General features: G+C 42.1%; 1 protein-coding gene and 2 long non-coding RNA genes across 8 annotated transcripts in view; 2 read left to right on the top strand and 1 right to left on the bottom strand.

Moving 5' to 3' along the window:
- The window catches only part of LOC102164596 (uncharacterized), a 78871-nt gene that overhangs the window by 25274 nt on the left and 30779 nt on the right, over positions 1-22818 (top strand). The window lies entirely within an intron of this gene.
- The window catches only part of LOC100522455 (ATP-dependent translocase ABCB1), an 88314-nt gene continuing 67634 nt past the window's right edge, over positions 2139-22818 (bottom strand). For 5 of the 6 annotated variants that reach the window (XM_013989592.3, XM_084977239.1, XM_084977236.1 and 2 more), the window contains 8 exons: positions 19933-20136; positions 14578-14678; positions 12865-13005; positions 10680-10836; positions 9781-9978; positions 7197-7403; positions 3898-4044; positions 2139-3098 (listed from right to left, as the gene is read on the bottom strand). In XM_013989592.3, the coding sequence (XP_013845046.2) occupies positions 2877-3098; positions 3898-4044; positions 7197-7403; positions 9781-9978; positions 10680-10836; positions 12865-13005; positions 14578-14678; positions 19933-20136 (1377 nt within the window). In that variant the 3' untranslated portion in view covers positions 2139-2876. Of the gene's footprint in view, positions 3448-3555; positions 4045-7196; positions 7404-9780; positions 9979-10679; positions 10837-12864; positions 13006-14577; positions 14679-19932; positions 20137-22818 lie in introns of all 6 variants that reach the window. The other variant, XR_014815968.1, reaches the window with a different exon arrangement.
- Positions 3220-10466, top strand: LOC146400042 (uncharacterized). Its single transcript, XR_014816004.1, has 2 exons — positions 3220-6477; positions 9171-10466. It is a non-coding gene; the product is annotated as an uncharacterized LOC146400042 (long non-coding RNA).

Below are 22818 nucleotides of genomic sequence, written 5' to 3'. Positions count from 1 at the left end.
CCTATTAGTGAGCCGAATCACAGGGAAGCAGGACTCTTCTCAGATCCCTTGGCATGTGGTGCTGGGTCCCCCAGCTCCCTAAAAGGTTCCTTTGTCTATGGTTGCAACCACACTATGGTTGTTGAGGCAAAACAAGGGATGTCTCATTATGCCATGAGAATGAGGGTTAAGGATCCTCAAGGGTTTGTTGCTTTTAATCTGCTTTTTTTTTTTTTTTTTTTTTTTTTTTGAGTGTGTGTTTTCCTCCTTATGTGTTTCTTCTTTGGGCATTACTGGACCATGTCCTTTGTCTCTTTTTCCTTAGAGATCATGATATTTTTTCTTTTTAGATTTATATATTAAGGATACCAACTGTTTATACTAAATATGACAAATACTATTCCCAGTTTGTAACTTTCAGTAATGTTTATAGTGCTTTTTGTAGTCACAAGAGTATTATTTTTTGGTGCTATTTTCCTTTTTCATCATGTTTTCCTGATGATGTATTTAAACTTATGGCACATTTTAAACATCTGCCACGAGAGGGACCAACTTTGTAAGACACCACATTCTGGGGAAAGTGATTCATTATCACAACAGAAAAATAATTACTGTATTTTTAAAAGTGCAAAAAAAATTAAAATCCTGTAAGAGCCCCTTGTAGGAGCAATGCAAAATAGTCAATATACATTAGAGTATATGCTTCATAAATGTCCATCCTCTGTCTCACCTCTGCTCCTATAATCTTGTATTGATCTGTATAGTTGGTTTGATAGCTAGCAAAATGTGAAATGGAAGAATGAGCAGGATCTAGTCCAAGAAGAATGAAACCAGATGGTTCTGTAGGACCCAATATGAAAAGACATGTATCATAGGGATTATTATACTGTTTAAGCACTCCCACAAAAATTAACAGGTGTTTAGAGTTCCCATTATGGCTCGGCCATAACGTACCTGACTGGTATCCATGAGGACACTGGTTCAATCCCTGGCCTGGCTCAGCAGGTTAAGGATCCAGCATTGCCGTAAGCTATGGTATAGATTGCAGACACAGCTGGGATCTGGAATTGCTGTGGCTTTGTATGTGTAGGCTGGCAGGTGCAGCTCCAATTTGACGCCTAGCCTGGAACTTTCATATGCTGGGGGTGCAGCTCTAAAAAGACAAAAATAAAATATTAGTGGTTTTTATTTTTTTATATAATTTTTTTCATTATAGCTGGTTTACAGTGTTCTGTCAATTTTCTGCTATAGAGCAGGGTGACCCAGTTACACATACAAGTATACATTCTTTTTTTTCACATTGTCATGCCCCATCATGGGTGACTAGACATAGTTCCCAGTACTACACAGGAGGATCTCATTGCTAATCCATTCCAAATGCAATAGTCTGCATCTGTTAACCCCAAGTTCCCAATCCATCCCACTCCCTCCCCCTCCCCCTTGGCAACCACGAGTCTATTCTCCAAGTCCATGATTTTCTTTTCTGTGCAAAGGTTCATTTGTGCTGTATATTAGATTCCAGATAAAAGTGATATCATATGGTATTTGTCTCTTTCTGACTTACATCACTTAGTATGAGAGTTTCTAGTTCCATCCATGTTGCTTCAAATGGCATTAGTTTGTTCTTTTTTATGGCTGAGTAGTATTCCATTGTGTATATATACTACATCTTCCTAATCCAATCATCTTTCGATGGACATTCAGGTTGTTTCCATGTTTTGGCTATTGTGAATAGTGCTGCAATGAACTTGTGGATACATGTGTCTTTCTCAAGGAAGGTTTTGTCCAGATACATGCCCAAGAATGGGATAATAGGGGTTTTTAAAGAAGGCTTTTTTTGTTTGTTTGTTTGTTTTTTTAGGGCCACACCCATGGCATATGGAAGTTCCCAGGCTAAGAGGTCAGACTGGAGCACTAGCTACCCGCCTATACCACAGCAACAGCCACATCTGCAACCTCCACTGCCCACAGCTCATGTCAATGCCAGATCCTTAACCCACTGAGCGAGGCCAGGGACTGAACTCATGTCCTCATAGATACTAGTCGGGTTCCTTACTGCTTAGCCACAATGGAAACTACTTAAGTCTTTTAATTGCAGAAATGATCTTGAGTAATCCAACTGGGAGAAGATAAATTATAGGCATTTTAGACAAGATGACTTGAGTTATATAAATCTTTAGTTTTATTATGGGCACTTCATGCAAACATTCAGTACTTTTTGCTATTTCTACAATCTTTTAGCAAGGTAATCAGTTACAGTCTGAAAAAAGAAAATATAAATAAAAATTTACACTTAACAAAATCAACTTTGAATTCTATAAATTTTATAGTGCAATTAAAGCCTTTATTCCATTTAATTTTTTTTGTTTGTTTCTTTAATTCAAACTGTCTCTTCAGAAAACTTGGTGGAATGATCTTCAGTGAATGAAATTCAGTTTAATTTGATCTTTAGTAAATGAAACTCAGTTTAATTTCAACTCTCTCTTCATTCTGAACTTGGTGGAATGATCTTCAGTGGTAGCAAGAAATGTTAAACAAGTTATTGTACATGGATTTTCCCGTAAGTGTTGACTTTTCAAATTTTGATTAAATGCCATATTTTTAAAGAATTTGATTATTATTTTTTTAGGGCCACACCTGTGGCATATGGAAGTTCCCAGGCTAGGGATCCAACCAGAACTGCAGCTGCAGGCCTACACCACAGCAATGCCAAGATGTGAAATGAGTCTGCAACCTACACGTCAGCTCACCACAACACTGGATCCTTAACCCACTGAGTGAGGCCAAGGATTGAACCCCCATCCTCATGGATACTAGTCTGGTTCGTTACTGCTGAGCCACAAAGGAAACTCCTAAATGCCATATTTTAACACAAATATTAAACAATATATAACAGCTCATATCATCACAGTTGATAAGTGCTTTGTTCCAGCCTGGACGCTGACCATGGAGAAATAGATGCCTTTCTGTGCCAGTAGCTGCTGGTGTGTGCCATGCTCCCGGACTTTGCCTTTCTGAATCACCACGATCGAGTCTGCGTTCTGGATGGTGGACAGGCGGTGAGCGATCACGATGCAGGTGCGGCCTTCTCTGGCTTTGTCCAGGGCTTCTTGGACAACCTGTTCAGTTATCACATAAATTGACTCCAATCATAATAATACTCTCCCTTTGATTCCTCCTCCATCACAATCCTCACAATTCATTTCTGCAACAGTAAGTGCTTCTTGAACAGTAGTGTCAGTGGATATGGATAGATTCTACAAAGCAAGGGTTCTGTCATTTCAGAATACCGAATTCTCGTTTGGATTAGTTCTCCAGCAGGAGTTATTTCTTCTCAAAGTTATGACAGTAAATACAGCCCATCCAGTCATTTAAAAGCTTCTAGCAGTATGCTGACCATGCAGCCTCCTTCAGGTCTATCCCTACAGTAAATCCAAGAGGCCTGAGCATAGGCCAAACACAGTTTCCCTGAATTTTGATATTTTGAAGATAAAAAAAAAAATTCAGAATGAGTTTGTCTTTCAGATACCTGAATACTCAACTTTTTCTCAAAAATTAGAGATTGCTAATATTTACCTTAAGGTAGAGTCAGCTTATAACACTGCACTGGCTTCTACTTCTTTATATAGTGACTCAGGAGATGCTACCAGTGGAAATGAGACTGTGCCTCCTGAATGCAGCTTCTTAGGTCACTACAAAGTGACCCAGGGCTGTCTTTTGGAGCCCAAGTGCCATTAGACTAATCTGCCTTGCTTCGTCACCATTCTCTTGAAGGATGGCCACAGAAAGTGTTGAGCTTCCCCCCAAAGCAACAGTCAACATATCTGGCTGAGTTCTCTTCTCTACTGTGGAAGACAGAAGCATACAGTTTTAAGGACAACTAATTCAATTGTGAATGTGTCCAGTTTAAATGCTTACCTTTTCACTTTGTGTATCCAGAGCCGATGTAGCTTCATCCAGAAGCAAAATGAGAGGCTGTCTGACAAGGGCACGAGCTATTGCAATGCGCTGTTTCTGGCCCCCAGAGAGCTGCGTTCCTTTGTCTCCCACTCTGGTGTTATATTTCTGTAAAGAGGGTTTGGTTAGGAAAAGTAGAACTGATGAAGTTCTAACCACTTCCATATACACAAAAAAGTATAGACTCAAAAGCTAAGAATGGGTCCATAGACAGTTAAACAATAACAACAAAGCTCTAAATGGCAGAATTGATCTCTCTTCTTGAACATAGACATTTGGGCATTAAAAGTTACATTTTAGTGTAAACAAGGCAACATTTTCTATGAGGAGGACACTGTTGCAATGCTAGTAGTCTCTTCCAACCTTCAGGTTTTGTTACATTTGGGAAAAGGATTGGTAGGATGAAGGAAATTTGATTTTAACATAGTAAAATAATGGAAGATCATTTTATTTATAATGTACAGGTAATGGTCTTTGCCTTATTTTAAAGTGAGGAAGGGAAGAAATTCTTGGGATGCTAACTTTTTGTTGTTTTTATAAAACTATTTCCAAATTTTGAACAACCTTAATGGATTCTAAGGAATTCTATTTTGATATCTAACTTGAAAAGCTAGCATGTCCAGATGTATTTTTTTAGAGTTCTCCCAATCTATTTTTACATAGTATTTCCCAGAGTGGATCGGGGTTACTAAGTAATCAACATACTGATGAAGACAGGAGTTAAAGGGGTATGTAGGAGAAAGCAGAAATGGGCTGTGTAACCTAGAAAATAATACTATCTATTTATGTTAAGGTCCTTGTCAGGCCGAAATTTTAAAAACTGTGGGCTCTGATTCTGACATCCAGAGTTTGACTTTATGATTTTTTTTTCTTTTGTCTTTTTAGGGCCACACCTGTGGTGTATGGAAGTTCCCAGGCTAGAGGATGAATCGGAGTTGTAGCTGCTATCTACACCACAGCCACAGGAGTGTCAGATCCAAGCCAAGTCTGTGATCTATGCTGCAGCTCATGGCAATGCCAGGTTCCTTAACCCAGGGGTCATGGATACTATGCTGGGTTTTTCACTCACTGCGTCACAATGGGAATTCCCAGAGTTTGACTTTAGAATTCATGTTCTATGTAGGGTTGTCTATTGTTGCTTGCTATTTCTTTTTTTTTTTTGCGGGGGGTGGGGGGAAACACACCCACGGCATATGGAGTTCCCAGGCCAGAGAACAGAACAGAGCCAAAGCTGTGACCTACACTGGAGGTGTGGCATTAGTTGATCCTTAGCCAGTGTGCAGGGCTGCAGCTTGATCCCAGACGTCTGTAGAGATAAGCCACTGAGCCACAGAAGGAACTCCAGTTTACCTGGTGCTTGTGGCAACCCTAGTTCTATAGAACTCAGCACAGAGGTCTCCACCTGCAGATGGAAGGAAGGAGCCCCAGGGGAGGTGCCGGCAGAAGCCTGGGATAGGCCTGCCCCAGCACTGCAGCTGCCAGGGAGCACCAAAGCATGTCCCATGCACGTGCAGGGGCTGCCAGGCTGCACTGCTACCATATGGATCCTCGTGAGGCAGGTAAAGGCAGGGCTGTAACCCTGAGAGGAGGCAACTAGACCAGCCCCTGCAGCGGGATGTAAATCCTAGTACAAACCACTCCAGGGAATAAATGGGCCCTGAGACAGAAAATAGGACTTCAAGGATTTTGCCTTCCCTTTCCATGCCTAGACACTGAGGAAATGAATCACGGTGTCTACAGTGGTGCTGTGTGACAGAGCCCAGAGAGTTGGGGTCCTGTGGTAGACTAACACAAGGTGTATATCTAAGCTAGATAACACTTACTCTCTATTTATCTGTGTTAACCCCTAGCCCAGTGGTTCTCAGACTTCACTTGCATCAGCATCAGCCAGGCTACTAAAACACAGATTGCTAAGAGTTCCCTGGTAGCTGAATGCATTAAGGATCCAACATGGTCACTGCTATGGCTTGGATCACTGCTGTGGCACAGGTTCAGTCCCTGGCCCAGGAAATTGTGCATGCCATGGGCACAGCCAAATAATAAATAAATAAAACACTGATTGCTAGACCCCTACCTTCAAGTTTCTGATCAGCAGGTGTGGGATAGGGCCTGGAAATCTGCATTCTCACAGGTTCCCAGGTGATGCCGGATGTGCTGATCAGCACCCAGACTTTGGGAACACTGACTTCGTCATTAGTAAAGGGGATTAAAGTTATACACTTTAAATGTCCCATCTTGGGAAGGGCCAGTTATTCACAGTCAGACTAGACAGTTAAAGGAGGGGAGGTGACAAAGCCTCTTCTTGGGGCCTGTGATGGGGTGACATCAGTTATCCAAACAAGAGCCTCTAGAAAAGCACATCTTGGGAGAAGGATGTGGCCATAAGGCACTGCCATCCTTCACTTCTCTGCTGGTTTGAGGCTACTGAGTTTTAGTTTTTAGAGGGCTCTTCCTTAGAGTAGAGAACATAACTAGTGATACTGGGGGCAGGGTGGATAAGTGAGGGCTACGTGCACTTCAGAAACGCAGTTTCTATGAGGAGTTTCCTGGGGGCCCAGCAGGTTAAGGATCTGGCGTGGTCTCTGCTGTGCTGCAGGTTTGATCCCTGGCCCAGGAACTTCCACATGCCATAGGCATGGGGGAAAAAAAATTGGACCTGTAGGACTCGTGAGAGTGGGAAAGTTCCCATTTATCTAATTTCCAAGGAGGAATTCAGAGGGCATCTGTGGGACCAAAGCCCAGGGAAGGTTTCACTGATCCACCCCAAAAGCAGAGCTTGGGGCCCACGAAATGCGCAAGAGGGCAAGAGATGACACAACACCACGGTCACTCCAATGGCTCAGCCGTACTCAGAGAGCCTTCCTTCTGGCATGGGTCCTATTCCCTGGCCTGATCCACAGAGGGAGGCTGAGGCTGGGGGGAGCTGCAAGGAGGCAGAGGGAAGGAAGGAAGGTTGGCAGAGCGATGGGGAGGGAGGGCCACGCCTGCTTCTGTGGGCCCCACACTCAGCCTGGGAGGGAAAGGCCTCCCACACGTATGGACTGACATGGGTCAGGCTGCTCCCAGGGAGAATCATTCGGTGAGCAGGTACATCGAGTGACATCGAGTGGGGGCAGGAAGTGTGGCCAGATGCCCATGTACAGCTGGGTGTGGGTTCTGGTTGCCCATTTCTCTTCACCATTGGGAACCAGCCCATGAGAGTCAGCCCAGTGGCGAGGCTGCCCCAGGCTCCTAAGCACCTCATTTGCAGAGAGACTTACATCAGGCAGTGTCTCGATGAAGGGGTGGATGTTGGCCTCCTTGGCCGCCTGCACGATCTCCTCCTGAGACACGACCCGGCTGTTGTCCCCATAGGCGATGTTCTCAGCAATGCTGCAGTCAAACAGGATGGGCTCCTGGGACACGATGCCCATGTGTGCTCGGAGCCACTGGACATTTAGTTCTTTAATCTCCTTGCCGTCAATTAGCTGAAATCAAGGTTCACAGAGCCACTTCAGGACCAGCACATTCAGAGTTCAGCAAAATTAATATTACTATTCCATACATTAAAATTGCCAAGTGAGGAGCTCCCTTTGTGGCTCAGTGGGTTAAGGACCCAAGGTGGTCTCTGAGGATGCGGGATTGATGCCTGGCCTCGCTTAGTGGGTTAAGGATCCAGAGTTGCCACATGCTGCAGGGTAGGTCATAGAGCTCGAATCAAGTGTTGCCGTGGCTGTGGCATAGGCCAGAAGCTGTAGCTCCAATTTGACCTATGGCCTGAGAACTTTCATGTGTTGCAGGTGTGGCAATAAAAAAAGAAAATTGCCAAGCAATTTTGAGACATTTCCTTGTTGTTTTTAGTTTGGATTGTCAAGGTTACTTGAATATGGTCATTATTATAGGCCTTTGGGAACCATCGTGTTTCTTCTGTTTTGGGGGTTTTTTGTGTTTTTTATTTGTTTGTTTGTTTGTTTTGGCTGTTCCTGCAACATGCAGAAGTTCTGGGTCAGGGATTGAACCTGCACCTCTTTAGTGAAAATGAGCCATATCAGTAACAATGTCAGATCCTAAACCTCAGGGAATTCCCATGTTTCTTCTGTTTTAACTCTGGTTTCTTTTTTTTTTTTTTTTTTTTTTAAACCTGGTTTCTGACACAGGCCTGTGGTAGGTGTAATAATGATCCACCTCACCTCAGATATCCATGTTCTAACCCATGAAACCTGTGAATGTTGTTTACGTAGCATGAGAGAATTAAGGTCTATGGTTACTCAGCAGCTCACTTCAAAATAAGGATCCAGGTGGACTCAATATAACCATAAGGGCCCTTAACTCCACAAGAGGGGGGCAGAAGTGTGTATATGGCAGTGGTACAATATGAAAAAGAGTCATGAACATTGCTGATGGAGGGAGGTGCCACATGCCATGAGAAGTGAGTTCAAATTCTCCCTTAGAGCCTCTGGAAGGAACATAGCCCTGCTGACACCTTTTTTTTTTTTTTTTGGTCTTTTTTAGTGCCACACCCTCGGCATATGAAAGTCCCCAGGCTAGGGTTTGAATTGGAGCTTGGCCACAGCCACAGCAACTATGGATCTGAGCTGAGTCTGTAACCTACACCACAGCTCACGGGAATGCCAGATCCTTAACCCACTGAGCGAGGCCAGGGATTGAACCCACATCCTCATGAATACTAGTCAGGTTTGTTAACCACTAAGGCACGATGGGAACTCCAAGTGTTTGAATATTTTGAATATCACCTCTGAGTAAACCCATAACTCAGTGCCAACATAATGAAAATATTTTGCTGTAAATTCTATTCCTTCCCAACTTGATTTTCTTCCTAGATTCCATTACAGTCCTTTAAAATTTTACTACCTCAAGACTCCTATCTCATTCCTAATAGATAAGCAAGCCCCTGAAAGGCATTCACTGAAGCTTTATTGAATGCTGCAAGAATAAATTTGACCCTCCACCTATTCTTTTAGTTCAGGAAACAAAAGAGAATAACTCTATGTTCTTTATCTGTTCTGAAATGTGTGGACGTCGCTTTTTTTTTTCCTTAGAAAGTGTTTCAGTGTCACCTTTCCATCAATGGTTTTATTGCATCCTCAGCCTTAAAAATGTATGCGATTCCCCATCTGTAACATTTTCCTTGGGCTCTGCCTTCTCATTCTTATTTTACTCTGATTTTTTTTTATTTATTTATTTATTTTTTTTTTTTTTTTTTTTTTTTTTGCCACAGTTGTGGCATGTGGAAGTTCCTGGGCCAGAAACCGAACCAGCTTGAGTCACTTCAGTGACAATGCTGGATCCTTAACCTGCTGCACCACCAGGGAACTCCTCCTTTGATTTTCTCATTTAGTCTCTATTTCCCCTGCTAACCACACCTCTGCCACTCTCAATGGTTTTCTACCACCACCACTTCACTGAGAAAACCTGAAGAGGTCAGAAAGCAGCCCATTAACTGCCAACTCCTTTTCAGCATCTCTCTCCATGGCACTTGCCATTGCTGACCATGTTTTTGCTGAAACCCTTCCCATCCCTGGCTGCCATCCTGTTTGTCTCTCTCCACACCTCTCCTCTATCTTTCTAGTGACTGATTTTTCCTGGATCTTCTCATGGCAACTGAGACCTAATCAAGGGAAGGGGGTTAGGTGGTAAAATGGCTGCTTGCAGAGCAGGGGAGAGGAGCAGGGTTGAGAAAAAGGCAGGAGAAATTGGCTGGGGCAGTGGACACAACACAGAGACCAAAGCTAGGATATCAACCATTGTTGAAAGGTTGGTAAAACCAGGGCTTATCCATGAGAATTAAATACATCCAGGCCTATAGACAAAAAACTTGAAAAGAGCTAAAAAAGGTGTTCTCACCACTTTTCCAGCCAGGGGGTCATAGAACCGCTCCAGGAGCTGGACCACCGTGCTCTTCCCACAGCCACTGCTGCCCACCAAGGCCAGGGTCTGGCCCTTCTTCACCTCCAGGCTCAGCCCCTGAAGCACTGGGATGTCTGGTCGAGTGGGGTAGTTGAACATGACTTCATTAAATGTCAGATTTCCTTCCATGGTATTCTAAAATCAGAATAGCAGTAATTTGGATTGTTCCAATCCTAAAAGCTCATTTTATAGCCAACCCTCTATACCACCAGATGTCAGAAACCAGTGATTTTGTATTAAAATCAGGTTTCGTTTGTAACTGCTAGAATGTATGTAATACATAAGCTCTAAAAGTGTAGGTGTTTCTTTTTATTAAAGTTTAGTTGATTTATAATGTGTTAATTTCTGCCCTACAGCAGAGTGATTGAGTTATACACATATAGTCTTTTTCACATTCTTTTCCATTGTGGTTTATTACAGGAGACTGGATGTAGTTCCCTGTGATATACAATAGGACCTTGCTGTTTATCCATTCTATGTATAGTTGCCTCTGCCAATCAAAGGGTTGGTGTTTTGATAGCATGTCTTGTTAACACAATACAAATGTGATCACTTAAATGTGTTCCCCCAAAATAGAGTAACTTACATATAATAAAACCTGACCGGGATTTGCGTATAAAGTGGGCAGTGTTTCCATATTTTTTGTGGCTTCATTTTACAAAACTACTAGATGTTACCATGTATTTTCAGCATTTATTAAAATGAACACATGATCTAGAAAGTTTCATTTTATTACCAGCAAATTAAAAAAAAAAAGCATAGATGGTATTAAACTTCCTCTTGAAATACTTTCATTCATCAGTTAGGAGCAAATCACATAACAACATCAGACTGACCGGCTTTAGGCCTGTGGTGCTGTAGCTGTCAACCAGAGGGGTCTTCTCAATGATCATGATGATGTGGGCTGCAGACACTTTGGCTTCAGCGTAGTCAGGAGCAAATGAACTTACGTGCCCCATGGCCATGGCACCATAGACAATAGCTGAGAAGACTCTGCATACAACAAAGTGAAAATGTGCCAAGAGTCATGGCTGCAGTGCTACAAAGTTGACACTTCTGCAGCCAGTGACATCAGTCAAAAAAAGACAACACAAAATAAAACTTTCCTTTTTTTAATCAGTGTGATAGATTGGAAAATGACTCAGTGTTTCATCTCTGTGTCCTCACCTTCTTGTAATGTGACTTTGTAGCTCCTCCATTTAAGTGGAAATTTTTTTATTACCCTTTGAATCTGTGGCCTTGGCACTTGCTATGGCCATTAGGATGTGGTGGAAGTGACTGTTGCCACTTCCAAGCCTATGACTCGGGGGACCTTACATGCTTCTCTCTCTCTTCTCTCTCCCTCTCGCCCACCCTCATCTCTGCCACTAACTAGCTTGCTCAAGGACAAGGCACAGACAGAATAGTGCTGTGTGGCCCCTGCCAACTAGCTTCTGGCTCCATGCATGCAGCCAAGCTGAGATTCACTGTGCTCAACCCAGAGCAGCAGAACTGCCTGGCTGCCCCACAGACTTAAAGGCATAAATAAATGTTTACTATCGTATGTCAGTGGGCATTAGTGGCTGGTGGTTGTGCAGCAGTATTTGCCAACCAATAATGTATATGGGTGGTTTTGCAGGAAATACATCCATTTATTAGAAAACCTGTGAGTTGTACAGCAAATGGAGCTCTTTAAAGAGCCCAATTCTGTGCTGCTCTAAAGATACATCAATTAAGATCTATGACACAGGAATCCTGGCATCCCTAAGTTGGGAAGGACCTCACAGGACATCAAATCTGTCTCTCACTGTTGGAGTCATGGCACTTCCCCTAAGTTGTCTTCCATGCTTTGTTTTAGGAAATATGACTGAGGAAGTCTGTTGTTAAAAAGTTCATTTCCAAATTGAAGGAAAATGTACATCCTTTTGGATCGATCCCCCCCGGGAACCTCCATATGCCTCAGGATGGCCAAAAATGAACATATGTAATAATACTGATTAATAATAAAATGGACTGCTCTTCAGACAGGTCTCCCCTATCATTCACTTGGAAGACTGATTTTTCTGAGTCTAAATGCTCAAGAGTCAGCCACATCCATCAACGGAATACTTAAGCTGAAAGTTGAGCGATAGATGAAATAATTATCTAATCAGATTACCAATGACCCCCGCTTCTCGTCTTTTGGTAACAATTGTAATAGCATCTGAATATCATTTGTCAGGAAGATGCTGAGAGGAAATTTTAAATCTTCTGTTGGGGTCATCCTGAAAAACTATAATGCATATGCAAGTCGATGTCTAAGCAGGATGGAAACATTATACTAACACATTATATTTCTAGGCTTAGATGACTCTGGTTTAAACATAAAACTGTACTACCACTAATTGTGGTACACCACCAAAGAGCAGCTCAGCCTTCACCAAGTCTGGACACAGAAAAATTCTACACGCTTTCACTACCGAACCACATATCTGATTATTTCAGAAGTATAAATAAGTCCAAGCCTGTCTTCTCCTGAGCAAGGTGCTGCATTCACAGTGATGCAGCAGATCTCCTGTTCAGCTTTCCTTTATCACATCTGAATTTCGCCAGCTCTTACCTTCTAAGTGCTTTAGAGTAAAGCAGTATCAAGGAAATCAAATTTATCCTGGAATCTTCCATGGCTTTCAGAACTCAGCCCTCCACACCTGTTATTTATTTAGCTGCCCTGTTCAGAGTCCTTTATGAGTAGCCAGGTACTTTGTTCCAGATTAGGCTTCTTCCCAAATGCCAAGACCTTCTAGAAACCCCTCATTGAATCACCATCCCACCTCACCATTGATTTGGGAAAGTCAAATGTGTGAGTCAGCACTGGGGAGAAGGGAAGACACCGATTCCCCAAATGAAATAAGGTGCTTCAGTGATAACACGTGGAGACTCAGGCGGAAAATACCATCTTCTGAATCACCAAAATCTTCATGAAGCTCCAAAGTGGAGTTTTTTTTTTATACTCACCTTGGTCTGAATCTAGAGCTGAAATATAAACATGAAGCCCATACTTACAAGAGAACATCCTGAAACTCCATGTAGCCATGTTGTACCAAGTAGGCGCCAAACCGGAAACAGATAGCATAAGAAAAATTCATCATTGCCTGGGTGATGGCAAAAGTGATTCCGAAGATGTGTGCCTTCCTCAAAGAGTTACTGAAAAGAAGACATTGTGAAGTTTACTTGATGTTGATCCTCAGTCCTTGAGACATCACCTTTGAGAGGTCAGCAAGTGGGTATGGAGGTATGACAGACAAAAATGAGTCGAGTTTCCAAAACACTAAGTTTGGTCTTCCTGTCACCACTTGTGAGAATTTAGGAAACTACCTCGTCTCTAAGCCTCAGTGTCTTCATCTTTAATGAAGAATTAACTACATCTTCAAGTGTGAGGTCAAGTCAAAATAAGCCCAGGACAGTAAGAAGAGTCTGTTAGGGATTAATAAATTCCATTCCTTCCCCTCTCCACTCTTGGGCATATAACATGCATGTACTGAATAGCGAATATTCATTCAACACACGTTGACCCAAGGCCCACGAGCTGTAGGGACCATACTGGCTGGAACATAGAACCAGGCATGTGCTTGCCCTTAGGGACCCAGAAGTGAACATGGATTATTTTTTATGCATGGAAGTACCTTCTGAATAACATGTTAGAGGGAGAAAGGAGGAAGCACTAACTCCCTGGAGGAGTTAGAAAGGGCTTCACAAAGGCTTCGTGTGTGGATTTTTTTTGCCACAGTGTACTGGGCGATGTGGAGATGAGAACAGACTGGTGAGTGGGCCTCCTGTTCCTGCTTCAACCATATCTATTTTCTTTTATCTGTTTCATATACTGGTATTTCAAATGAATTTTTTTTCCCATAAAAAGACTCTATTGGAGATCCTGTCATGGCTCAGCAGTAATGAACCCTACTAGTATACATGATGATGTGGGTACAATCCCTGGCCTCGATCAGCGGGTTGAGGATTGGGTGTTGTCATGAGCTCTGGTGTAGGTTGCAGATGTGGCTTGGATCTGGTGTGGCTGTGGTTGTGGTGTAGGCCAGCAGATGCAGCTCCGATTTGACCCCTAGCCATGGAACTTCATGTGACGCGGATGCGGCCTAAAAAGAAAAAAAAGAAAAGAAAAAAAGAAAAAAAAAAAAAAAGGCTTTATTGTCATTTAAAAAAAAAAAAAGCTTGAAAACCTATCAGTAAGGTTCAGGTTCAGCCCTCTCCCTTCACCATGGAAGAAACAAGATTCAGAGAGGGTGGCCTTGCCTATGTTGACATCACTTTTTAGAGCCCTCGCCTTGAGCTCATTAAAGGGAGAACAGAAGGTGTCCACTGGAGAAGCTTAAAGAGAAGAAGGGAAGGAAAACTCAAGAAGCATCACATCCTCAGAACCCACAGATACCTCAAATTTCATGTCCCATAAAGAACTCATTCCCAAGGGGAACATGTAATAGGATCTCAGGCCAACTCAGTATCAGAGTCATTCTCAGTATGCCCTCCCTCTTCCCATCCCATCAGTTACCTGCTCTTACAGCTTCTATCTCAGAGATGTCCCTGCCTTAGGTCAGAGTCTGAGATTTCCCTCTTGGATGATTGTAAGTGCATCCCAATTGGTTTCCTCCTAGGAGTTTCTCCACTTGTCCCCTCCCTTCCAGCAAAAGTAATCTTGCAGAAAACAAATGTGATGACTGAAAAACTCCCCACACTCCCCTCCCACTCTTCAGGGGTTATTACCTGTATGGTATCTGTAAGCTCTGGTCATACATAGATTCAAACTTCTCCTCCCGAGTCAAAGAAACAACAGTTCGGAAGTTTTCTATTGCTTCAGTGGCAATCTGTGTGAGAGAGGGCCCAGTCACTACAGGCACAAAGGCCAATGGTGACAATGAGTCTGAACTCCATCAAAGAGATTAAGACAATTAATTTTATTATTAAATGTTTTTTAATATCGCATATTAAATAATACTTAGTATGACCCATGAGCTTCGATGCTATGGAAAGGGATACTAAGTAATCTGTCACAAATGGAGTTTTAGATCTGGAAGGAAGATGGACTAATTCAAACTCCAGTTTACAGAAGGAGAAGCTGAAGGTTAAACAGATGAAGGCACTGACTAAAGCCACGTCACTTTACAGGAGCAAAATTAACCTGAGAACTCAGTATTTTACCTCTACTGCAGTGCTCTTTCTCTCTACTGCAGTGCTCTGTGTTTTATTATGATCACATTTTAAGTTTATAGTTATTACATACATGTATTTAAGGTAACGTATGTATGTTTTGTACAGATGTCGTTTGAGACAACTAAAGAATATTTGGAAAAGATTGCAAAGGTAGAGAAGGTAATGAAAAGTTACATATGTTTTACGTAATGGTGTACATGTAGTTTTTTCCCTAAAGATACCTGTTTAACAAAATTGGGCTCAAGTTCTGAATTTGGCCATATAGCCTTCTCTTTTACCTTAACAAATATCAAGCACATTTCCAAGGTCAATAAATATACATTAGCAATGGAATATTTAAAAGGCCACTTAATATCCCAGCCGGCTAAGCATTCCTTTAAGGTTTTCAGTTCTTATTAAAAGTAATTCTGTGTAAACATCCTTGTACATAAATGTTTGCCCATATTGTTTAAATTCTTCTGTTTTATTTTAAACATTTTTTGGCTACATGGGTGGCCTGTGGAAGGTCCTGGTCTAGGGAATAAACGTGAGCCACAACAGAGACAACACCAGATCCTTACCTGCTGGGCCACCCCATTCAGTTGTGTTGTATTTTAATTGAATGTAATTCCCAATAAGGCTATTTGATTAGGACAAATACACCCTTTACTACCTTCTGGAGACTGAGTAAAGGGCTGTGGAAAAGACAAAAACACCAGTGCACAAAAGGAGATTTCAGCTTGCATCAGCACAGGACCTTGAAACACCTCTCTGCCCATTTGCCTCATCTATAAAATGAGGGTGGACAAGAGGGTCTCAGAAGTCCCTTTGAACTCTAAATCTAAGAGATTAATTTGTGGAATTATAAGTCTAAATTATAAATCAGTGAGAGACATTTTATTACAGTGTTCTTTTTTTCTTTGGTTTCTACACTGGCCATATTTGATACAAATAAAGACACTTTCAATTACATTAGAATAATTTACAGTTTAAAAATCACAAACCCCAAATCTCACTTATTCTTTACTGCTACTAGCAAATATGACATTAAGTCAGTTTAAAGGCTCATGCAAAAAGCTATTAGAAAAACAATCAATACAATAGTCTTAGAAAAAAATATTTAAAAAATAATGTAAAAATATTATACTCTGGCCCCGTAGGCCAATGTGTTTACCATAAGCTACTAATATAGGAAGATGCCCAGATTCAATTTGTGTCAAAATATTTTATAAAATTCTTTTTATGTTATAAAAAATTATATATACTCATTTTAGAAAATGCTAAAAGTACAGAAAGTAAAAAGTTAGAGGAAAAAAAGGCATCCACTCAAATCCTCAAAGACAATCTTTCTTCAGACCCATGGCAGAAATATTTTTGATTATAAGGCATCTAACAAAAAGAGGTTTCTTACATGAGTTGGAAAATCCCGCAAACTATAACACTGTCTGGTGGAAAACAGATTTTACTGTAAATTTTCTAAGCCAGGTGTGTTTTGTTTGTGACTGCTTTGTGACTGGTTGTGTCATTACTTTTTAGAAAGTGTGAACAGCACAATAAAAGCAAGAGATTATGAGTTACAGACCTTGAATGGCAAGTAAAACAATATAATCACTGGACAATCACCTTCAATTAGGAAAGGGCTAATTGCTTCCTAAGCAGTTAGGAAAGGGCTTAATCCAGTACTCTGCATCCTCACAGCTTCATTTACTCCAGAGTTTTCCATAAAGACTCAGTACCTACTATGGGGAGAGAGAACTTTCTTTTTTTAATTACTGTTCTAAACAGGCTTCATATATTTAGTAATTTTGTCTTCACACTTAACCTATGAAAGAAATGCAGTTATTATCCCCACTTTGTGCATTTTTTAAAGTTTTTATTAAAGTATAGTTGACTTTCTTTTTTGTTTTAGGGCCTCACCCACAACATATGGAAGTTCCCAGGCTAGGGGATGAATCAGAGCTGTCCTGCCAGCCTATACCAACAGCCACAGCAACACCAGATCTGAGCCTCATCTGTGACCTATACCACAGCTCAGGGCAACACTGGATCCTTTTAACCCACTGAGCCAGGCCAAGGATGGAACTCAAGTCCTCCTGGGTACTAGTTGGGTTGGTTACTGCTGAGTGATGATGGGAACTCCTATAGCTGACTTTCTAATTTGAGAAGAGGAAGTAGCACTGAGTTTCCCTCAGAAACCATCATTTTGAAGAAAGCAAAAAATATGTTTCTAGAAAGAAAAACCCTCACAATTCTCTTCTTACCTTCAAATAAAGTATAATTACAGCTTTTATGTATGAAAGGAAGAATCTAATCTATAAAAATATTCATTCATCAATAATAATGTGACAGGAGTTCTTGCTGTTGCACAGTGGGTTAAGGATCTGACATTGCTGCAGCTGCTGTGGCTTAGATTCAGCCCCTAGCCAGGAACTTCCATGTGCTCCTTGGGTGACCAAAAACGAAAAAAGTAATAATAAACTGTAAATAATAATGTTACAGAAATGGATGGAGCACAAATCAGGGGCAGGGTGGAGGATGTGAGCCAGCCCTGACATCACCCCACAATCATGCTCTGGAATCCTGGGCCCGATGTTACCCTCTGAAGGGAAAACAACAGGTATGGTCCCAATTTCCATTTTTGTAGGGAAGCTAGATCATTAATCAACAAAGAAATATGAAAGAACTATCAAGTGCTAAGAAGTATCAGGAATTAATTCAAGTGCCAGGATTAGTACCTCTGAAAAGGTACTAATTCTGAGGTATGAAGACCAGAGGGAATCAGCTTGGGGAGTTTTAGGAACTGAAAGAAGGTCCATAAGGCCAGAGCAGGGTGTGCAACAGAGAAAGCATGACAAGCCTGGGTCAGGAGCTGGGATATGCAGAGTGTTATAATCCATGGTAAAATGTTGATTTTATTCCCAGTGTGATCAGAAGCTGCTGGAGGGTTTAGACGTTAGCATGATCTTGTTTGTGTTTGTAAGAGATGAGTGTGGCTTCTGTGCAAGGACTAGAGAAAGTGGACAGACAGATCAGTTAGACTGATGCTGTGTGACTTTGGGCAAGTTCTTGACTTCTCTGAACCTTGGCTTTTATTACCTAACAGAGATAATTCAAGAGTTACGAAGAAGGTCAAATGAGGTGAGGCATACAGAGCTCTTTGAATGATGCTTGGTACATAATTAATGCTCAGTAAGCTAAGAATGAGGGTCAGATGGGAGTGGATGTTTTATCATGTCCTGAACTGGCTGGTGCAATACTTTCCCCACATGCTTCTGACCCTCTCGTGAACCACCACTGAGTGCATCAGAGTGTCTACCTCACCCTCTACCTTCACCCAGGAAACCTGCCATATTCACACATATCTCTCTCCATCTGCATCCCTTCCCTTGCCCCTTGTGACAGAATTCCCAGACTCTTAAGCTGATGAACCACCTCAAAGGTGCTAAGCCGTGGTTAAGATCTACACTAGCTTAAGACTGATCTTCCTATAAACAACCTAAGACTCCCTTCTGGGACCTTTTGAAACCTCAGGAAATGATGACACTATTAAATGGTAATGCATTTTCTTCTTATACACATTTTTTCCTCGGTTTTTCCATCTGCTCATTAGATGAAGAGTCCACACCAATGGGAGAAAATCAATAAAGTATAGGATTAAATGAAGCAACCAGTCACAGAATGGATTTCCTAGCAGAGGCCAGTGTTTCCTGGGCCTGACCACAGCCAGATGCCTGGGGCTGGCACCATCCTGCTGAACCTCAGGACTGGCCGGCTTCTGAAGGGAAACCTCACTTGAGGTCGTTCCCCCATCGACCATGGCTGAGAAGCACTAAGGCTGGCCCAGAGGAATTTCCTGAAGGAATCCCAGGGACCCCGGGTAAAAAGGTCTGAGGAGGGGATAGCAGGGGGGTTCAGGACAAAGTGTTGGGGAGAAGACCAGCCTCTAGGACCCCTTTGTCATCCTAAGGGATGGGGAGCCGGGCCCAGAGACAAAGTACCTCAGACACCGAGGCCACTCGATCTGCCTGAGTCCCTGCCCTGACACTTGGGCACCTTTGAGGGTCCACTGATGGGCGTAGCCCTTTCCTGGATGGGAGGGTCAGTCGGGGGGTCAGCCCTGTTCTGGCCACTCATTTCTGCCATGAGCCAGATCATGTGATAGCAGGTTATGTTCAGCCATCAGCAGACCTCTTCATTTCTTAACAGCGGCACAACTTGGGAGCATGACTGCTGGGTTTGGACCCTGGCTCTGAGACTAATTGGCTCTAAGGCACCGGGGACATTACCTGATTGTGCCCCAGTCTCACTGGAAAAAGGAGCTAATAACAGACCCTCCTCCTAGGGTCACCCTGACGAGTAAAGCAATTGTTCTGGAAACGCAGCAAATGCCATATAGGAATCGGTTTAAAACAGCAACAACCACCAGACAAGTATGTAGCCAAAAAAAACCCCCCAAAATTTAGAGTAAGGGTACACAGAATTAAGATGAAGGGAGATGGCATGATAAAAAGAATGAGAATAATTTAAGCCAGATGGAATAAAGACCTTTCAGCCTTTTCCATTTTTTAATCTGCCCCTTCACATATTATTAAATGGACCTACTCTCCTCAATAAAGCAATGGATTTCTGCTGGTTTGAGAGAAAGAGGGAGAGAAAAAGAGATGCTGGGGGAAGAGGGGAGGGAAGGGTGTGAAGACAACCATCTGAAACTAGAAACCCTGATACAGGTGTTGTAGGTCTGGGCATCTGAGCATGTGTTTTGCTACTTTTCTTCAGCTTCCAGTCTGCTGAGCAAATGTCCAGCAGGATTGCATTGGGGAATGGTTATAACGGCATCCTCAGAATAGCAAGTGGTCGTGAGTAACAGAAGAACACTGATGAGAGTATTTTACTCTCCTTAGGTCAGCAATGATATTTCATCTAACTCACCTTCCCCGCACCTTCTAGCTCTTCCTTATCTGTCATTGCTTGTCCAGATAACATTTTCATTTCAACAACTCCTGCTATTGCAATGACGGGTACAATCACCAAGAGTAAAAGTGTTAGTTGCCAGCCGAAGATGAAGGACATAACAATCCCTGTCCCAAGATTTGCTATATTCTGGGTAATGACAGCAAGCCTGGCACCAATAGCCTGCAAAAGAAAGAAAAGACTCTAAGAGACATTTTGATAATATCTTTAAAATCAGTGCTGATATATTTTCTTAAAGATTATGATAATTCAGCTTCAGGAAAATCTCATCTCCAGTTAGGAAATAAAAAGTAAAGGTTTACTGGTAAGTTTGTTTAGTTTCTAAAATAAGGATTGCCATTATTTCAGAATAAATATTTAAAGGAGAGGATCAATAATTTGCACTTCAATTACACATTTCTGTCTCATCTGATTTTGTATGTGTTTGTGCCGGGGGTCTTTTTAGGGCTGTACAAGGCATATGGAAGCTTCCAGGCCAGGGGTCAAACCAGAACAGTAGCTGCACAGCCACTGCAACACCACATCCCAGGCCTGTCTTCGACCTACACTGAAGCTTAAGGCAGGGCCAGATCCTTAACCCATTGAGCAAGGCTAGGGATCAAAACTGCATCCTCAGTAATACTAGTCAGGTTCTTTTCCGCTAGGCCACAATAGGAACTCCTTCATGGGGTTCTTAATGCCAAGAAAATGTTCATTAATCAATGATACCATGATAACTAACGCAAGCTCTGCAAATAAGCAAGATAAAATAGACTCACAATTATATTATATTGGGACTGCTGGAAATTTCCAACGTGAGGTGCAGCACTACTCATGATTTAAGGCTCTTATTTGTCATTGAGGGTATGCAAATATATCTCAGCCTATTTGAGATGCTTATTTTCTTTAGAAAAAAATATACAGAGATGAAAGTTACAGAATTTAATTTAGGATATTATGCAGGCACCAGAACCTTCAGCTTATGTGCCTGAGGCAGGATTTTCAGAAGCATGCAGTTATTTCTAGCTGAAAAGCCAGAAGTCAAAATACAAAGTCAGTTCACCCTGCACCTTTATCCAGAAGCACTCCATTGCCCTCAAGTTTTTCCAAATTCTTGCTCTGGTGCACAGATCTACTTTTTCTGGAAATAGCCTGTATTTTTTCCACTCCCCAGATTTCCTCCATCTGAGTGTGTCTGGTCTCAGGGAAAGATTATGATGGAGCACAGTCTAGAATGGTCACTGCCACCTCTGCGACCTTGGACCAATTTTTCCCAACCCCAAACAAGCAGGTATATTGATTGATAACCAAAGCTACTATCAGCTCTGAAATTTAAGACAGAATTCTTGGAGTTCCCAAAGTGGCGCAGCGGAAACAAACCTGACTAGAACCATGAAGTTGCAGGTTCGACCCCTGGCCTTACTCAGTGGGTTAAGGATCTGGCGTTGCTGTGGCTCTGGCACAGGCCTGAAGCTACAGCTCCGATGAGACCCCTAGCCTGGGAACCTCCATATGCCGCGGGTGCGGTCCTCAAAAGACAAGACAAAAAAAAAAAAAAAGGAATTCTTTACAACCTTGCAGCTTCTTGGTGTCATTAAAAAACAGTTCCATTTTTTAAGCTGTGCAGGTACCAAAGTTCTGGAGTCATCTTCAAATTCCCTTTCTCTTGTATCTCACTCAAGAGACAGCCAACTCTGTTGGCTGTACCTTCAAACTATGTCAAGAATCTGATTCCTGATAACACTTTCTCTCTGACTCTCCTAGTCTGAAACTGTCTTCTCTCCCACTGGACGATTGCAACAGACTTTCTGCATCTCCCCTTGCCTCTTCAACCAATTCCCATAGCAGCCTTTAGCATTTTCAGATCATGTCCCTCCTGTGTTCAAAACCCTACAGTGATTCCTCATAGAATTTCAGATATGATGTTCATCTCAGTTCTTAAACGACTCTTCCTTTCACTCATTTTACTCCAGCCACACTATCCTCCTTGCTCCTTTGGGAACAGTTGTGGAAATAAATGCTCCAGGCTCAGGGCCTTTGCATTTGTGGATCCTTCTGTTCAGAACATGCCACTCTAGATATCTATGGACTGGTGCCTTTCCTTCCTTCAGGCCTCTTGCGTATGTCATCCTATCATTGAGGCTGAGGCCTTCCTTCCCTGATGACCAGCAGGCTCCTACCATTTTTTCCCACAGCACTTAGGACATTCTGACACCCCACAAGGACTCTGTAAGGGCATGAGTGTGGTCTGATTTATGAAATTCAAAGTTATTTCAAGCAGTGTACATTCTGTTCTGTTAGATTCTGTACAACTTGATCTAAATCTCAAATTTTATTCATTTGTTGGCTTTAAACAAAGAGTTGTGTAGAAAAACAACATTGCCAGAGTTCCCCTCATGGCTCAGCAATAACGAAGCCAACAAGCATCCATGAGGACATAGGTTCAATCCCTGGCCTTGCTCAGTGGGTTAGGGATCTGGTGTTTCCAGAAACTGTGGTGTAGGCCAGCATCTAGAGCTCCGATTCGACTCCAGCCTGGGAACTTCCATATGCCATTGGTGCAGCCCTAAAAATACAAAACCATTGCCTGAGATATATATTACAACTTTATAATTGTATGTGCTTCCACCTGCATAGCCTAATTCATTTTTACAGAAACCCCATATTAGAAGAAATGTTATTATAGTAGTATCTTAAAGATTAAAAGATGAAGATTGAGAAGGTTCAAAGGAGGGAAAGACATGGAAGAAATCACATGCTTTTTTTTTTTTCCAAATCCATACTAGTGGAGTGTTTTTTTTTTTTTTTTCTGAGCCTGCAGCATGTGGAAGTTTCCAGGCCAGGTATCAAACCTATGCCACATTA

Source organism: Sus scrofa, chromosome 9 (genome assembly GCF_054392235.1).
Source record: "Sus scrofa isolate SSC_HxYL_T2T_F1_AM1 chromosome 9, Sscrofa_HxYL_maternal_Yorkshire_Landrace_v2.0, whole genome shotgun sequence".
NCBI classification, from domain to species: Eukaryota; Metazoa; Chordata; class Mammalia; order Artiodactyla; family Suidae; genus Sus; species Sus scrofa.
This window is presented reverse-complemented; position numbering and strand designations above follow the sequence as displayed.